This window comes from Lampris incognitus, chromosome 8, assembly GCF_029633865.1.
Source record: "Lampris incognitus isolate fLamInc1 chromosome 8, fLamInc1.hap2, whole genome shotgun sequence".
Classification (NCBI taxonomy): Eukaryota; Metazoa; Chordata; class Actinopteri; order Lampriformes; family Lampridae; genus Lampris; species Lampris incognitus.
The window spans coordinates 61,556,467-61,575,601 of record NC_079218.1 but is presented as its reverse complement, the minus strand read 5'-3'; the positions used below and the strand labels follow the sequence as shown (position 1 = coordinate 61,575,601).

At 42.5% G+C, this 19,135-nt stretch overlaps 1 protein-coding gene across 2 annotated transcripts in view; it reads left to right on the top strand.

Moving 5' to 3' along the window:
• Positions 1-19,135, top strand: part of chm (CHM Rab escort protein) — a 106,596-nt gene that overhangs the window by 27,428 nt on the left and 60,033 nt on the right. For both annotated transcript variants that reach the window (XM_056284492.1, XM_056284491.1), the window contains exons 9-11: positions 3,167-3,287; positions 4,380-4,602; positions 11,525-11,602. In XM_056284492.1, coding sequence (XP_056140467.1) covers positions 3,167-3,287; positions 4,380-4,602; positions 11,525-11,602 — 422 coding nt within the window. The remainder of the gene's footprint in view (positions 1-3,166; positions 3,288-4,379; positions 4,603-11,524; positions 11,603-19,135) is intronic.

Here is a 19,135-nt window from a genome sequence, read left to right as displayed (position 1 = left end):
CCATACACCTTTTCCTTTTCCTTTGCCACCTCTCTCTTTGCTTTACGCTGCATCTCCTTGTACTCCTGTCTACTTTCTTCATCTCTCTGACTATCCCACTTCTTCTTTGCTAATAATCTCTGTATCATTTCCTGTACTTCCTCATTCCACCACCAAGTCTCCTTGTCTTCCTTCCTCTGTCCTGATGACACACCAAGTACCTTCCTAGCTGTCTCCCTCACTATTTCTGCAGTGGTTGTCCAGCCATCTGGCAACTCTGCACTACCACCCAGTGCCTGTCTTAACTCCTGCCTGAACTCCACACAACAGTCTCCCTTCTTCAACTTCCACCATTTGATCTTTGACTGTGTCTTCACTCTCTTCCTCTTCTTGGTCTCCAAAGTCATCCTACAGACCACCATCCGATGCTGCCTAGCTACGTTCTCCCGTCACCACCTTGCAGTCTCCAATCCCTTTTAGATCACACCTTCTACATAAGATATACTCCACCTGTGTGCACTTTCCTCCACTCTTGTACGTCACCCTGCGTTCCTCCCTCTTCTTGAAATATGTATTCACCACAGCCATTTCCATCCTTCCATCCAACCATCTGTCCTTCCACATTTCTCTCCTTGACACCATACCTACCCATCACCTCTGTTCTCTTCACCAGTATGTCCATTGAAGTCCGCTCCAATCACCACTCTCTCCTCCTTGGGTACCCTCTCCATCACTTCATCCAACTCACTCCAGAATTCTTCTTTCTCTTCCATCTCACACCCAACTTGCGGGGCATATGCGCTGATAACATTCATCAATACACCTTCGATTTCCAGCTTCATACTCATCACTTTGTCTGACACTCTGTTCACCCCCAACACACTCTTGACATACTCTTCCTTCAGAATTACCCCTACCCCATTTCTCCTCCCATTCACACCATAGTAGAAGAGTTTGAACCCACCTCCGATACTCCTGGCCTTAGTCCCCTTCTGTTCATCTTATCAGCCAGCTCTCTCCCTTTACCAGTCATAGTGCCAACATTCAAAGTTCTGACTCTCACCTCCACACTCCTACCCTTCCTCCTCTCCTGCTGCCTCTGGACATGCCTTCCCCCCTCCTTCTCCTTCGCCCAACAGTAACGTATCAAAGAAGGTTGAATCAGTTCACCTGGATACAACGTTTATTGACAGATATGTTTCATCACTCAACTAATTGACCTCTTCACTCTAAACTGATTGCAGGTGTCCCCACCCTTATAAACAATACAGTGACTGCAGGTGTCCCCACCCTTATAAACAATACATTGACTGCAGGTGTCCCCACCCTTATAAACAATACAGTGGCATAACGACCCAAACCAGCGACCAGTTTCATTTGCACATATGGGTGTGACCATTAACTAGAGTTACAATGGTCATGTGTACTATTCACAGAGGGTTGGGGAATGTTTGCAGTCACAGCATTGTAAGATGGTGACAGATGTACTCTTAGGTCCCCCCTCGGTTCAGGGATGGTCGTTCCCTCTTCACATAGATGGACTCTTTGACTCCCCGTTCAAACCAGTGTTCCTCCCTATCGAGGAGGTTCATATCCTCATCCCTGAAAGCATGGCCACTGGTCTGTAGATGGTGTAGACTGGAGTCCTGGCCTGTAATGGTGTAGACTGTGGAGTCCTGGTCTGACATGTTGGCTCTCCTGTGTTGTGCCATCCTCTTGGCCAGCATCTGTTTAGTTTCCCCAGTGTACAAGTCACAGCAATTATCCAGGCACTTAACAGCTACACTATATTGCTCTGTTTGTGCCGGGTGACCCGATCCATGGGATGGACCAACTTCTGGCGCAGCGTGTGTTGGTGTTTGAAAAGCAAATGAGACACGGTGTTTGGAAAATACGCGTCTCAATTGTTGCAACACTCCCGCCACATACAGAATCACCACTGGTTTGCACTTAGACAGCTGTTTTCCTTCTCCTCTTTTTGATTGGCTGGTGATTGACTGTTTGATTGACTGTTTGGGGTCTTTCTGGCTTTGACAAACGCCCATTTAGGATAACCACACTTAACCAGAGCCTGTTTAATGTGGGAGTTCTCCCCTTCCCCGGCCGCTGTGTCAGTGGGGATGTTGTCAGTGGTCCAGCGTCCTGATGACTCCTAGTTTGTGCTCCAGTGGATGATGAGAGTCAAACCTTAAGTACTGATCAGTATGTGTTGGTTTACGGTAAACATCAACAATCAAATGTCCCCCATCACCAACTGTAATTTCACAGTCTAAGAAGGCTAACCTGTCATTTTTCACATCCTCCCTGGTGAACTTGATGTGGTGTCCACAGGGTTCATGTGGTTGGTGAAATGTGCTACGTCCTGAGATTTAACTTTAACCCAGGTGTCATCCACAAATCTGAACCAATGGCCAGGTGGTGACCCTGGATAGGACATCAGAGCCTTTTCCACTTCCTCCATATACAAGTTGGCCACTACAGGTGAGACTGGGGAACGCATAGCACCCCCGTGCCTCTGCCTATAGTACTGCCCCCTGTATGTGAAGTATGTGGGGTGAAGACACAGCTTCAGGAGCAGACACACTTGGTCGATGTTGTGTTCTGTCACCATCTTACAATGCTGTAATTGCAAACATTCCCAAATCATCTGAATAGTACACATGACCATTGTAATGCTAGTTAAAGATCACACCCATATTTGCATATGAAACTGGTTGTTGGTTTGGGCCGTTATGCCACTGTATTGTGTATAAGGGTGGGGTACCTGCAGTCAGGTGAGACTGAAGAGGTCACTTAGGTGAGGATGAAATGTATCTGTCAGTAAACGTTGTGTCCAGATGAACTGATTAAACCTTCTTTGATGTTCTTACCTGGATTATTGAGCATGCATCCAGACAACAGTAGCCTAGTTTCCACCGGCACCCTGCTGGTCAACAGTACTGGTGGCGGTTGTTGGTAACCTGGGCCTCCACCGATCCGCTATGGAAATCTGATCCGCATATTTGATTTGGCAAAAGTTTTACGCCAGGTGCCCTTCCTGACACGGCTATCGCCATTTATCCAGGCTTGGGGCCGGCACTAAGAATGCACTGGCTTGTGCATCCTCAGTGGCTGGGTTACACACTGTGTGTGTGTGTGTGTGTGTGTGTGTGTGTGTGTGTGTGTGTGTGTGTGTGTGTGTGTGTAGGTTCCTTGTAGCAGGGCTGATGTGTTTGCTAGCAGACAGCTGACTGTGGTGGAGAAAAGAATGTTGATGAAGTTTCTGACTTCCTGCTTGGATGATGAAAGCTCGGCTCAGGAGCACGAGGGTAGGCATGCACTCAGACCCTCCTGTTTTAGTGTGTGGTAGCAGTCCTCTTCCTCTAACAGTTTCATGTAATAGACAATTTATTATCATTTCTAATCATCAGGGGGTATAAATGCTCTCTAGGTAATGTTACTTCTTGTTAAACTCACCCAGATGGGGTTGTTTTACATGTCTCCAGACCATTATTGTATCATATAAGTGTATTACAACAGTCTTATTTTCTAGATTTCCAGTTTAAGGTGATTACCATTCAACTTTTTAACTGTGCAGCATTTTTACACCTAGATATTTAACTTGGGTAAAAAAATTAATCTCAATGATAGAATGTTTGGAGGCTCTTTAATTGGAGAGAACTGATGATGTTCAACATCACATAAGGCTTTTCATTGACCTAAACTAATTTTACTGTTCAGCTAAAGCAAGCACACTCATTTTTCTCGGGTAGTTTAGCATTTTTGGTTTAGAGAATGATTTGTTTCATGAACCTACTGTTGTACTTGCAGCTAAGCAGTCATGCCTGCAAGTGTGGCAGAGTTATAGTTTATCAGAGCAGCTAGCCAGTCTGCTAGCTAGCTATTCAGAGGTAGTCTTTCAGAGCAGCTAGCCAGTCGGCTAGCTAGCTATCCAGTGTTTACTACTAACAGAGGTAGTCTGTCAGAGCAGCTAGCCAGTCTGCTCACTAGCTATCCAGTATTTCCTACTAACAGAGGTAGTCTATCAGAGCAGCTAGCCAGTCTGCTAGCTAGCTATCCAGTGTTTACTACTAACAGAGGTAGTCTATCAGAGCAGCTAGCCAGTCTGCTAGCTAGCTATCCAGTGTTTACTACTAACAGAGGTAGTCTATCAGAGCAGCTAGCCAGTCTGCTAGCTAGCTATCCAGTGTTTACTACTAACAGATGTAGTCTATCAGAGCAGCTAGACAGTCTGCTAGCCAGCTATCCAGAGGTAAGCCTTTATTCAGCATTTAGTTTTCAGGAGTAGAACGCTTCCTTTAGGGTTTTAGTTGTTTTTTACATGCCTTTTTTATCTTGTTCTTTGAGGAGTTTATATTAGAGAAAATAACTGTCTCTTCTCCGCTCTAATCTCATTCTAGCCTTTGCTGGTCGGCCATATTTGGAGTTCCTCCGCTCCCAGAAGTTAACAGACAACCTCCAGCACTTCCTGCTTCACTCTATTGCCATGGTGACGGAGGACACACCCACAGAGGAGGGATTGGCATCCACACGACATTTCTTGCGTTGCCTAGGCCGCTATGGCAACACCCCCTTTTTGTTTCCCTTGTATGGCCTGGGAGAGATCCCTCAGTGTTTCTGTAGGTGAGAACCTGTGTTTTTCTTTACTTGTCCATGTGTCTTTCTGTCTGTCAGTCATTTGATCTGTCTGACTCTCAGAGTTGTTACCAGTCTCTCTCCTGCAGTGTTGTCTCAATTAGCAAATAACTTCTGCCTTCCCCTATTACCTGTAGCTTATAGCCTGTGGCTAGCATTTTACCTAGCTTACAGCCTGATAGTTTACCTAGCTTGCCGCCTGATAGTTTGATCCCGCTGCTCACAGCTTATTTACCTTTTAGCCCATTATTTTGTGGCACCATTGACAACACCATGGTGACGCCAACTCGGACTGTGAGGAATCTGGGTGTGATCCTGGACGACCAACTGTCGTTTGCTGAAAATGTTGTATCGGTTGCTCGCTCCTGCAGATTTCTCCTCTATAACATCAGGAGGATTCGCCCATTCCTCACCGAGGAGATGGCACAGGTGCTCATCCAGGCTCTGGTCATCTCCCGGCTGGACTACGGCAACTTCCTCCTTGCTGGCATCCCGGCATAGGCCATCAGACCTCTGGGGCTTGTTCAGAAAGCTGCAACTAGTCTGGTGTTCAACCGCCCTAAGTTCTCCCACACAGCTCCCCTTCTCATGTCCCTACACTGGCTCCTAGTTGCTGCTCACATCCAGTTTAAGACTCTGGTGCTAGTCTACAGGGCAGTGAAAGGAACAGCTCCTTCCTATCTCCAGGACATGGTCAAGTCCTACACCCCCACCCCACCGCTTCGCTCTGTTGCCTCGGGACGCCTGGTTGCCCCGTCACTCAGAGGCCCTTGCTGCTGATCGACCCGGTCCCGGCTCGGTTCTGTCCTACCCCACAGTGGTGGAATGAACTCCCCACTGATGTCAGGACAGCGGAGTCGCTGCCCATCTTTCGGCGCAGGTTGAAAACTCACCTCTTGAAGAACTACTTCCCTGTTACTTGTTCTTAGCACTTATTGTATTCACTCATTTAAAACACAAATCTCTTTCTTGCGCTTTTACTTTAGCACTGGTTTTGCTCTTAGATGCTTGTTTAGATGCACTTATGACCTCTGATGACTAGTAGTTCTCCTGATCTCCTACGTTAAATGATGCACTTATTGTAAGTCGCTTTGGATAAAAGCGTCGGCTAAATGACTGGAATGTAATGTAATGTAATGGCTAACATCTCATGGCTAGCATTTTATTTAGCTGTTAGCTGTAGTTTATTTACTATTGGATTGACCTGCCAGTCAGTAGCCAGGCTCACTAACAAGCAGACTGGTGATACATGCTCCTGATGCTGTAGAATATCTTATGAATTCTAATAAAGAAGGTGTCGCCTCAGGCTTAGCTCATTTACATATTTGGTGATATTCAGCAGATATTGTCACAGCTCAAATGCACACACACACACACACACACTCATAAGACTGCCCGGCATAATTTACTTTGTTTTAACACTTTCATTTTTACTTTAATTACATTATTTTATTAAAAAAAAGAAAGTCTATATCAGTAGAAATTATTTAAAAATGCATTTTTATATGTGAACACCTCATGAACCTGGCTTCTAACCCTCTCACAGTGTAGTCTCATGTTTAGCTGCACCGTCTTGGTAGACTGTGTGTATGTGTGTGAGCGTGTGTGTGTGTGTGTCTTTGGGGGGGACACCCGACTCCAAAAATGTTTGTGTGTGAGTGCATCTAATAATATATATTGTAAGACATTAAAACTTTTGTGCTTTTTTAATTAACATTATAATCGTCATTGATTAGAAAATTGTCAAAATCTCTTTTTTTTTTCTGTACCACCATGATTCTTCTATCTTAGTCCCTGTCTTCAGATTCATCACTTGGTATTGTCCATGTGGTTTCAGTCTCAGACCATCAGTCTTCTCTCTTAGTCCCTCCCTTCAGATTCATCACTTGGTATTGTCCATGTGGTTTCAGTCCCAGACCATCTGTCTTCTCTCGTAGTCCCTCCCTTCAGATTCATCACTTGGTATTGTCCATGTGGTTTCAGTCCCAGACCATCAGTCTTCTATCTTAGTCCCTCCCTTCAGATTCATCACTTGGTATTGTCCCTGTAGTTTCAGTCTCAGACCATCAGTCTTCTATCTTAGTCCCTCCCTTCAGATTCATCACTTGGTATTGTCCCTGTGGTTTCAGTCTCAGACCATCAGTCTTCTATCTTAGTCCCTCCCTTCAGATTCATCACTTGGTATTGTCCCTGTAGTTTCAGTCTCAGACCATCAGTCTTCTCTCTTAGTCCCTCCCTTCAGATTCATCACTTGGTATTGTCCCTGTGGTTTCAGTCTCAGACCATCACTCTTCTCTCTTAGTCCCTCCCTTCAGATTCATCACTTGGTATTGTCCATGTGGTTTCAGTCTCAGACCATCAGTCTTCTCTCTTAGTCCCTCCCTTCAGATTCATCACTTGATATTGTCCATGTGGTTTCAGTCCCAGACCATCAGTCTTCTCTCTTAGTCCCTGTCTTCAGATTCATCACTTGGTATTGTCCATGTGGTTTCATTCACAGACCATCACTCTTCTCTCTTAGTCTCTGTCTTCAGATTCATCACTTGATATTGTCCCTGCGGTTTCATTCACAGACCATCAGTCTTCTCTCTTAGTCCCTGTCTTCAGATTCATCACTTGGTATTGTCCATGTGGTTTCAGTCCCAAACCATCACTCTTCTGTCTTAGTCCCTGTCTTCAGATTCATCACTTGGTATTGTCCCTGTGGTTTCATTCACAGACCATCACTCTTCTCTCTTAGTCCCTGTCTTCAGATTCATCACTTGGTATTGTCCATGTGGTTTCAGTCCCAGACCATCAGTCTTCTGTCTTAGTCCCTCCCTTCAGATTCATCACTTGGTATTGTCCATGTGGTTTCAGTCCCAGACCATCAGTCTTCTGTCTTAGTCCCTCCCTTCAGATTCATCACTTGGTATTGTCCATGTGGTTTCAGTCCCAGACCATCACTCTTCTCTCTTCGTCCCTGTCTTCAGATTCATCACTTGATATTGTCCCTGCGGTTTCATTCACAGACCATCACTCTTCTCTCTTAGTCTCTGTCTTCAGATTCATCACTTGATATTGTCCCTGCGGTTTCATTCACAGACCATCAGTCTTCTCTCTTAGTCCCTGTCTTCAGATTCATCACTTGGTATTGTCCATGTGGTTTCAGTCCCAAACCATCAGTCTTCTCTCTTAGTCCCTCCCTTCAGATTCATCACTTGGTATTGTCCATGTGGTTTCATTCACAGACCATCATTCTACTGTCTTTGTCCCTGTCTTCAGATTCATCACTTGGTACTGTACTGTCCATGTGGTTTCATTCACACAAACGCCAACCTGCATGAGGTGCAAGTAAGATGTTCTCTGTCACCTTTAATATGTTCAAACAAACCAGTCCTTAGCTAGAACTTGTCCAGTGTTTCTGATGTGTCAGCGGCTGTTCTTGTTGTCGGTTAGCTTGTTGTCGGGTTAGCTGAAAAGGGGATTCAGATGAGTTAACGTTAGCTTTGTTGAACCTCTGTTAAAACATCTACTATTTCACAATGTTAATGTTAATGGTCCAATCAGGATCAGATGTAAATAATATCTCATTTTAGATTCTCCAGTTACAGATTGAAGACAATGATCCAGTATCATTGTGTTCCCAACAAAGACGATTATAATGTCTATCTCTGCCACTGTGCTCTTGTTAAGAAGTGGTTCTAAATAATTTAGTAAATAATTTGAACTTAAAAAGTTGAGATAATACCTGCTGCACATGATGGTTCAGTATCAGACTAGAGTTTTTATATTTGTAGTTTGATGTCATAGCAACATTCTCCATGGATACTTTCCCGTTAAATACAGGTAATGTGTGTGTCACATATTGACAGGTGACAGATTAAAGGACAAACCAACATTAAGTGTGTTAGTAAGATGTTGGGCCACCACGAGCCTCCAGAACCGCTCCAGTGCTCCTTGTCATAGATTCTACAAGTCTCTGAACTCTACTGGACGGTTGACACCATTCTTCCAGAAGATATCCCCTCAGGTGGTGTTTTGATGATGGTGGTGGAGAGCTGTGTCTAACACATCAGTCAGAAATCTCTCATAGGTGTTCCACTAGGCTGAGGTCTGGTGGCTGTGAAGGCCACAGCATATGAGTTATATCATCTTCATCCTCATCAAACCATCCAGTGACCCCTTGTGTCCTGTGGATGGGGGCATTGTCATCCTGGAAGAGACCCCTCCCATCAGGGTAGACATCTCTCATCATAGGATGAAGGTGGTCACTCAGAATAACTTGGTATTGATCTGCACTGACCCTTCCCTTAAGGCAAGGTTCCCCAATTTGTTTTCTCCAACGGCCAAATTATGTCATGCATGCCAAGCCAAGAGCCAAAACGTCCGTTTTTTCCATTGTGCCAGTAGAAGTTGTTTTATGTGCAGATGTTGTTGTTGCTGCTATTACGATTATTGTTATCATTATTATTTTTAATATAAGTGACCGCCATACATACAACATAACATCAGTAGACTGGACATACATACATACAACATAACATCAGTAGATATGAGACACATATAATATAACCTCAGTAGATATGAGATACATACATATAATATAACATCAGTAGATATGAGATACATACATACAATATAACATCAGTAGATATGAGATACATATGATATAACATCAGTAGATATGAGATACATACATATAATATAACATCAGTAGATATGAGATACATACATACAATATAACATCAGTAGATATGAGATACATATGATATAACATCAGTAGATATGAGATACATACATAATATAACATCAGTAGATATGAGATACATACATATAATATAACATCAGTAGATATGAAATACATACATATAATGTAACATCAGTAGATATGAGATACATACATATAATATAACAACAGTAGATATGAGATACATATAATATAACATCAGTAGATATGAGATACATACATATAATATAACAACAGTAGATATGAGATACATATAATATAACATCAGTAGATATGAGATACATACATATAATATAACAACAGTAGATATGAGATACATATAATATAACATCAGTAGATATGAGATACATACATATAATATAACATCAGTAGATATGAGATACATATAATATAACATCAGTAGATATGAAATAACATCAGTAGATATGAGATACATACATATAATATAACATCAGTAGATATGAGATGCATATAATGTAACATCAGTAGATCTGAGATACATATGATATAACATCAGTAGATATGAGATACATACATACAATATAACATCAGTAGATATGAGATACATATGATATAACATCAGTAGATATGAGATACATATGATATAACATCAGTAGATATGAGATACATACATATGAAATAACATCAGTAGATATGAGATACATACATATAATATAACATCAGTAGATATGAGATACATATAATGTAACATCAGTAGATCTGAGATACATATAATATAACATCAGTAGATATGAGATACATACATATAATATAACATCAGTAGATATGAGATACATATAATATAACATCAGTAGATATGAGATACATATAATATAACATCAGTAGATCTGAGATACATATGATATAACATCAGTCGATATGAGATACATATAATATAACATCAGTCGATATGAGATACATACATATAATATAACATCAGTAGATATGAGATACATATAATGTAACATCAGTAGATCTGAGATACATATGATATAACATCAGTAGATATGAGTTACATACATACAATATAACATCAGTAGATATGAGATACATATGATATAACATCAGTAGATCTGAGATACATATGATATAACATCAGTAGATATGAGATACATATAATATAACATCAGTAGATATGAGATACATATAATATAACATCAGTAGATATGAGATACATATAATATAACATCAGTAGATATGAGATACATATAATATAACATCAGTAGATATGAGATACATATAATATAACATCAGTAGATATGAGATACATATGATATAACATCAGTAGATATGAGATACATACATACAATATAACATCAGTAGATATGAGATACATATGATATAACATCAGTAGATCTGAGATACATATGATATAACATCAGTAGATCTGAGATACATATGATATAACATCAGTAGATATGAGATACATATGATATAACATCAGTAGATATGAGGTGTGGGCTGGGGGTTGTCAGGTGTAAGGGATCTGTCAGATATAACGGATTTATGTCAGGAGGTATCGGTGGCTGGAGGGGCAAGAGGGAGGGGTAAGTGTGAGGGGTGTGAAGGAAGGAGACAGGTGGTAATTGTGGTACTGAATCAAGAGGGGGGGACAGGCTTGTTGTGGAGCCGATTGTTGGTGGTACAAAACACTGACCGAGACGTTTTGTGCTTTGCCGGGGGGCAGTGTGTCTGACTGAATGAGCTCCCCCTCCCCATTAGCTCCTCGTGGAGGGGATGGGAGGGATTCATCAAGATGGCGTCCATCTTCCTTCTCATCCTCACCTCTGCCACTACCTCCAGGTCATCCAGGACAACCCCAGAGGTTGACCTGGATGTGGTACGTACTGATGTAGTACTATGTGTTGGTGAAGGTCTTTTACCAGCTTATTCTGCCATATCTGCTGGTGAGACACAACACCTTCACTTCTTCTTCAGACTCAACACTACCTGCCTTACTCTTCTTCATCTGGCTACCATGATGAAGATGAAAATACTCTGCACCCTATAATATTTTCTGGCAATGTCCCACCAGGCAGGACATCTTCAGCAGATCTTCAGTATGGTTGCTGTAAGGTGTCGTTGACAGGAAGTGTTCAGTTAACAGACGAAGTAACCATGAGAAGCAGGGTGGAGTGTAGCACATCATGAACTTGATTTGTGTATTCTTGTGTGTTTCAGGATGTGTGCTGTGTTTGGAGGAATCTACTGTCTCCGTCATTCGGTCAACTGTCTAGTGGTTGACAAAGACAGCAACAAGTAAGTTTTGTTTCACTGATACTACAACTGCTACTAATACCACTAGTACTGGAAGAACTATCCTAGTACTAATGATAATATTGTTGCTGCTACTACTATCAACTACTCTTATAGATGTTGCTACTATTACCTACTAATACTATTGTTATTACTGTTGCTACTGTTACCACTACTAATACTATTGTTATTACTGTTGCATTAAACAGGTGATTGTAGTGAAGTGACATGGTAAAGCTTTGCTCTGGTGGTTGTTGTTTCATCATTGTGGAGATCATGGAACAGATGGTTGTAGTGAAGTGACATGGTAAAGCTTGGCTGTGGTTGTTTCATCATTGTGGAGATCATGGAACAGATGGCTGTAGTGAAGTGACATGGTAAAGCTTGGCTGTGGTTGTTTCATCATTGTGGAGATCATTGAACAGATGGTTGTATTGAAGTGACATGGTAAAGCTTGGCTGTGGTTGTTTCATCATTGTGGAGATCATGGAACAGATGGTTGTAGTGAAGTGACATGGTAAAGCTTGGCTGTGGTTGTTTCATCATCTTGGAGATCATGGAACAGATGGTTGTAGTGAAGTGACATGGTAAAGCTTGGCTGTGGTTGTCTCATCATTGTGGAGATCATGGAACAGATGGTTGTAGTGAAGTGACATGGTAAAGCTTGGCTGTGGTTGTTTCATCATCGTGGAGATCATGGAACAGGTGGTTCTAGTGAAGTGACATGGTAAAGCTTGGCTGTGGTTGTTTCATCCTCCTGGAGATCATGGAACAGATGGTTGTAGTGAAGTGACATGGTAAAGCTTGGCTGTGGTTGTTTCATCATCTTGGAGATCATGGAACAGATGGTTCTAGTGAAGTGACATGGTAAAGCTTGGCTGTGGTTGTTTCATCATTGTGGAGATCATGGAACAGATGGTTGTAGTGAAGTGACATGGTAAAGCTTGGCTGTGGTTGTTTCATCATTGTGGAGATCATGGAACAGATGGTTCTAGTGAAGTGACATGGTAAAGCTTGGCTGTGGTTGTTTCATCATCGTGGAGATCATGGAACAGATGGTTCTAGTGAAGTGACATGGTAAAGCTTGGCTGTGGTTGTTTCATCATCCTGGAGATCATGGAACAGATGGTTGTAGTGAAGTGACATGATAAAGCTTGGCTGTGGTTGTTTCATCATTGTGGAGATCATGGAACAGATGGTTGTAGTGAAGTGACATGTTAAAGCTTGGCTGTGGTGGCTGTTGTTTCATCATCTTGGAGATCATTGAACAGGTGGTTCTAGTGAAGTGACATGGTAAAGCTTGGCTGTGGTTGTTTCATCATTGTGGAGATCATGGAACAGATGGTTCTAGTGAAGTGACATGGTAAAGCTTGGCTGTGGTTGTTTCATCATTGTGGAGATCATGGAACAGATGGTTGTAGTGAAGTGACATGGTAAAGCTTGGCTGTGGTTGTTTCATCATCTTGGAGATCATGGAACAGGTGGTTCTAGTGAAGTGACATGGTAAAGCTTGGCTGTGGTTGTTTCATCATTGTGGAGATCATGGAACAGATGGTTGTAGTTTAAGTGACATGGTAAAGCTTGGCTGTGGTTGTTTCATCATCTTGGAGATCATTGAACAGATGGTTGTAGTGAAGTGACATGGTAAAGCTTGGCTGTGGTTGTTTCATCATTGTGGAGATCATGGAACAGATGGTTCTAGTGAAGTGACATGGTAAAGCTTGGCTGTGGTTGTTTCATCATTGTGGAGATCATGGAACAGATGGTTGTAGTGAAGTGACATGGTAAAGCTTGGCTGTGGTTGTTTCATCATTGTGGAGATCATGGAACAGATGGTTGTAGTGAAGTGACATGGTAAAGCTTGGCTGTGGTTGTTTCATCATCTTGGAGATCATGGAACAGGTGGTTCTAGTGAAGTGACATGGTAAAGCTTGGCTGTGGTTGTTTCATCATCTTGGAGATCATGGAACAGATGGTTGTAGTGAAGTGACATGGTAAAGCTTGGCTGTGGTTGTTTCATCATCGTGGAGATCATTGAACAGATGGTTGTAGTGAAGTGACATGGTAAAGCTTGGCTGTGGTTGTTTCATCATCCTGGAGATCATGGAACAGATGGTTGTAGTGAAGTGACATGGTAAAGCTTGGCTGTGGTTGTTTCATCATCTTGGAGATCATGGAACAGGTGGTTCTAGTGAAATGACATGGTAAAGCTTGGCTGTGGTTGTTTCATCATTGTGGAGATCATTGAACAGATGGTTGTATTGAAGTAACATGGTAAAGCTTGGCTGTGGTTGTTTCATCATTGTGGAGATCATGGAACAGATGGTTGTAGTGAAGTGACATGGTAAAGCTTGGCTGTGGTTGTTTCATCATCTTGGAGATCATGGAACAGATGGTTGTAGTGAAGTGACATGGTAAAGCTTGGCTGTGGTTGTTTCATAATTGTGGAGATCATGGAACAGATGGTTGTAGTGAAGTGACATGGTAAAGCTTGGCTGTGGTTGTTTCATCATTGTGGAGATCATGGAACAGATGGTTGTAGTGAAGTGACATGGTAAAGCTTGGCTGTGGTTGTTTCATCATCGTGGAGATCATGGAACAGGTGGTTCTAGTGAAGTGACATGGTAAAGCTTGGCTGTGGTTGTTTCATCATTGTGGAGATCATGGAACAGATGGTTGTAGTGAAGTGACATGGTAAAGCTTGGCTGTGGTTGTTTCATCATCGTGGAGATCATGGAACAGATGGTTCTAGTGAAGTGACATGGTAAAGCTTGGCTGTGGTTGTTTCATCATTGTGGAGATCATGGAACAGATGGTTGTAGTGAAGTGACATGGTAAAGCTTGGCTGTGGTTGTTTCATCATCGTGGAGATCATGGAACAGATGGTTCTAGTGAAGTGACATGGTAAAGCTTGGCTGTGGTTGTTTCATCATTGTGGAGATCATGGAACAGATGGTTGTAGTGAAGTGACATGGTAAAGCTTGGCTGTGGTTGTTTCATCATTGTGGAGATGATGGAACAGATGGTTCTAGTGAAGTGACATGGTAAAGCTTGGCTGTGGTTGTTTCATCATTGTGGAGATCATGGAACAGATGGTTGTAGTGAAGTGACATGGTAAAGCTTGGCTGTGGTGGCTGTTGTTTCATCATCTTGGAGATCATTGAACAGGTGGTTCTAGTGAAGTGACATGGTAAAGCTTGGCTGTGGTTGTTTCATCATCGTGGAGATCATGGAACAGATGGTTCTAGTGAAGTGACATGGTAAAGCTTGGCTGTGGTTGTTTCATCATCTTGGAGATCATGGAACAGGTGGTTCTAGTGAAGTGACATGGTAAAGCTTGGCTGTGGTTGTTTCATCATTGTGGAGATCATGGAACAGATGGTTCTAGTGAAGTGACATGGTAAAGCTTGGCTGTGGTTGTTTCATCATCTTGGAGATCATGGAACAGGTGGTTCTAGTGAAGTGACATGGTAAAGCTTGGCTGTGGTTGTTTCATCATTGTGGAGATCATGGAACAGATGGTTGTAGTTTAAGTGACATGGTAAAGCTTGGCTGTGGTTGTTTCATAATCTTGGAGATCATTGAACAGATGGTTGTAGTGAAGTGACATGGTAAAGCTTGGCTGTGGTTGTTTCATCATTGTGGAGATCATGAAACAGATGGTTCTAGTGAAGTGACATGGTAAAGCTTGGCTGTGGTTGTTTCATCATTGTGGAGATCATGGAACAGATGGTTGTAGTGAAGTGACATGGTAAAGCTTGGCTGTGGTTGTTTCATCATTGTGGAGATCATGGAACAGATGGTTGTAGTGAAGTGACATGGTAAAGCTTGGCTGTGGTTGTTTCATCATTTTGGAGATCATGGAACAGATGGTTGTAGTGAAGTGACATGGTAAAGCTTGGCTGTGGTTGTTTCATCATCTTGGAGATCATGGAACAGGTGGTTCTAGTGAAGTGACATGGTAAAGCTTGGCTGTGGTTGTTTCATCATCTTGGAGATCATGGAACAGATGGTTGTAGTGAAGTGACATGGTAAAGCTTGGCTGTGGTTGTTTCATCATCGTGGAGATCATTGAACAGATGGTTGTAGTGAAGTGACATGGTAAAGCTTGGCTGTGGTTGTTTCATCATCCTGGAGATCATGGAACAGATGGTTGTAGTGAAGTGACATGGTAAAGCTTGGCTGTGGTTGTTTCATCATCTTGGAGATCATGGAACAGGTGGTTCTAGTGAAGTGACATGGTAAAGCTTGGCTGTGGTTGTTTCATCATCTTCGAGATCATTGAACAGATGGTTCTAGTGAAGTGACATGGTAAAGCTTGGCTGTGGTTGTTTCATCATCGTGGAGATCATGGAACAGGTGGTTGTAGTGAAGTGACATGGTAAAGCTTGGCTGTGGTTGGTGTTGTTTCATCATCTTGGAGATCATGGATCAGGTGGTTGTAGTGAAGTGACATGGTAAAGCTTGGCTGTGGTTGTTTCATCATCATTGTGGAGATCATGGAACAGATGGTTCTAGTGAAGTGACATGGTAAAGCTTGGCTGTGGTTGTTTCATCATCTTGGAGATCATGGAACAGATGGTTGTAGTGAAGTGACATGGTAAAGCTTGGCTGTGGTTGTTTCATCATCTTGGAGATCATGGAACAGATGGTTGTAGTGAAGTGACATGGTAAAGCTTGGCTGTGGTTGTTTCATCATCTTGGAGATCATGGAACAGATGGTTGTAGTGAAGTGACATGGTAAAGCTTGGCTGTGGTTGTTTCATCATCGTGGAGATCATGGAACAGATGGTTCTAGTGAAGTGACATGGTAAAGCTTGGCTGTGGTTGTTTCATCATTGTGGAGATCATGGAACAGATGGTTGTAGTGAAGTGACATGGTAAAGCTTGGCTGTGGTTGTTTCATCATTGTGGAGATGATGGAACAGATGGTTCTAGTGAAGTGACATGGTAAAGCTTGGCTGTGGTTGTTTCATCATTGTGGAGATCATGGAACAGATGGTTGTAGTGAAGTGACATGGTAAAGCTTGGCTGTGGTGGCTGTTGTTTCATCATCTTGGAGATCATTGAACAGGTGGTTCTAGTGAAGTGACATGGTAAAGCTTAGCTGTGGTTGTTTCATCATCGTGGAGATCATGGAACAGATGGTTCTAGTGAAGTGACATGGTAAAGCTTGGCTGTGGTTGTTTCATCATCTTGGAGATCATGGAACAGGTGGTTCTAGTGAAGTGACATGGTAAAGCTTGGCTGTGGTTGTTTCATCATTGTGGAGATCATGGAACAGATGGTTCTAGTGAAGTGACATGGTAAAGCTTGGCTGTGGTTGTTTCATCATCTTGGAGATCATGGAACAGGTGGTTCTAGTGAAGTGACATGGTAAAGATTGGCTGTGGTTGTTTCATCATTGTGGAGATCATGGAACAGATGGTTGTAGTTTAAGTGACATGGTAAAGCTTGGCTGTGGTTGTTTCATCATCTTGGAGATCATTGAACAGATGGTTGTAGTGAAGTGACATGGTAAAGCTTGGCTGTGGTTGTTTCATCATTGTGGAGATCATGAAACAGATGGTTCTAGTGAAGTGACATGGTAAAGCTTGGCTGTGGTTGTTTCATCATTGTGGAGATCATGGAACAGATGGTTGTAGTGAAGTGACATGGTAAAGCTTGGCTGTGGTTGTTTCATCATTGTGGAGATCATGGAACAGATGGTTGTAGTGAAGTGACATGGTAAAGCTTGGCTGTGGTTGTTTCATCATTGTGGAGATCATGGAACAGATGGTTGTAGTGAAGTGACATGGTAAAGCTTGGCTGTGGTTGTTTCATCATCTTGGAGATCATGGAACAGGTGGTTCTAGTGAAGTGACATGGTAAAGCTTGGCTGTGGTTGTTTCATCATCTTGGAGATCATGGAACAGATGGTTGTAGTGAAGTGACATGGTAAAGCTTGGCTGTGGTTGTTTCATCATTGTGGAGATCATTGAACAGATGGTTGTAGTGAAGTGACATGGTAAAGCTTGGCTGTGGTTGTTTCATCATCCTGGAGATCATGGAACAGATGGTTGTAGTGAAGTGACATGGTAAAGCTTGGCTGTGGTTGTTTCATCATCTTGGAGATCATGGAACAGGTGGTTCTAGTGAAGTGACATGGTAAAGCTTGGCTGTGGTTGTTTCATCATCTTCGAGATCATTGAACAGATGGTTCTAGTGAAGTGACATGGTAAAGCTTGGCTGTGGTTGTTTCATCATCGTGGAGATCATGGAACAGGTGGTTGTAGTGAAGTGACATGGTAAAGCTTGGCTGTGGTTGGTGTTGTTTCATCATCTTGGAGATCATGGATCAGGTGGTTGTAGTGAAGTGACATGGTAAAGCTTGGCTGTGGTTGTTTCATCATCATTGTGGAGATCATGGAACAGATGGTTCTAGTGAAGTGACATGGTAAAGCTTGGCTGTGGTTGTTTCATCATCTTGGAGATCATGGAACAGATGGTTGTAGTGAAGTGACATGGTAAAGCTTGGCTGTGGTTGTTTCATCATCTTGGAGATCATGGAACAGATGGTTGTAGTGAAGTGACATGGTAAAGCTTGGCTGTGGTTGTTTCATCATTGTGGAGATCATGGAACAGATGGTTGTAGTGAAGTGACATGGTAAAGCTTGGCTGTGGGGCTGCTGTTCGTCTACCTGGACATCATTGAGCAGGTGGTTGTAGTGAAGTGACATGGTAAAGCTTGGCTGTGGTTGTTTCATCATCGTGGAGATCATGGAACAGATGGTTGTAGTGAAGTGACATGGTAAAGCTTGGCTGTGGTTGGTGTTGTTTCATCATCTTGGAGATCATGGATCAGGTGGTTGTAGTGAAGTGACATGGTAAAGCTTGGCTGTGGTTGTTTCATCATTGTGGAGATCATGGAACAGATGGTTCTAGTGAAGTGACATGGTAAAGCTTGGCTGTGGTTGTTTCATCATCTTGGAGATCATGGAACAGATGGTTGTAGTGAAGTGACATGGTAAAGCTTGGCTGTGGTTGTTTCATCATCTTGGAGATCATGGAACAGATGGTTGTAGTGAAGTGACATGGTAAAGCTTGGCTGTGGTTGTTTCATCATTGTGGAGATCATGGAACAGATGGTTGTAGTGAAGTGACATGGTAAAGCTTGGCTGTGGGGCTGCTGTTCGTCTACCTGGACATCATTGAGCAGGTGGTTGTAGTGAAGTGACATGGTAAAGCTTGGCTGTGGTTGTTTCATCATTGTGGAGATCATGGAACAGATGGTTGTAGTGAAGTGACATGGTAAAGCTTGGCTGTGGTTGTTTCATCATCGTGGAGATCATTGAACAGATGGTTGTAGTGAAGTGACATGGTAAAGCTTGGCTGTGGTTGTTTCATCATCCTGGAGATCATGGAACAGATGGTTGTAGTGAAGTGACATGGTAAAGCTTGGCTGTAGTTGTTTCATCATCTTGGAGATCATGGAACAGGTGGTTCTAGTGAAGTGACATGGTAAAGCTTGGCTGTGGTTGTTTCATCATCTTGGAG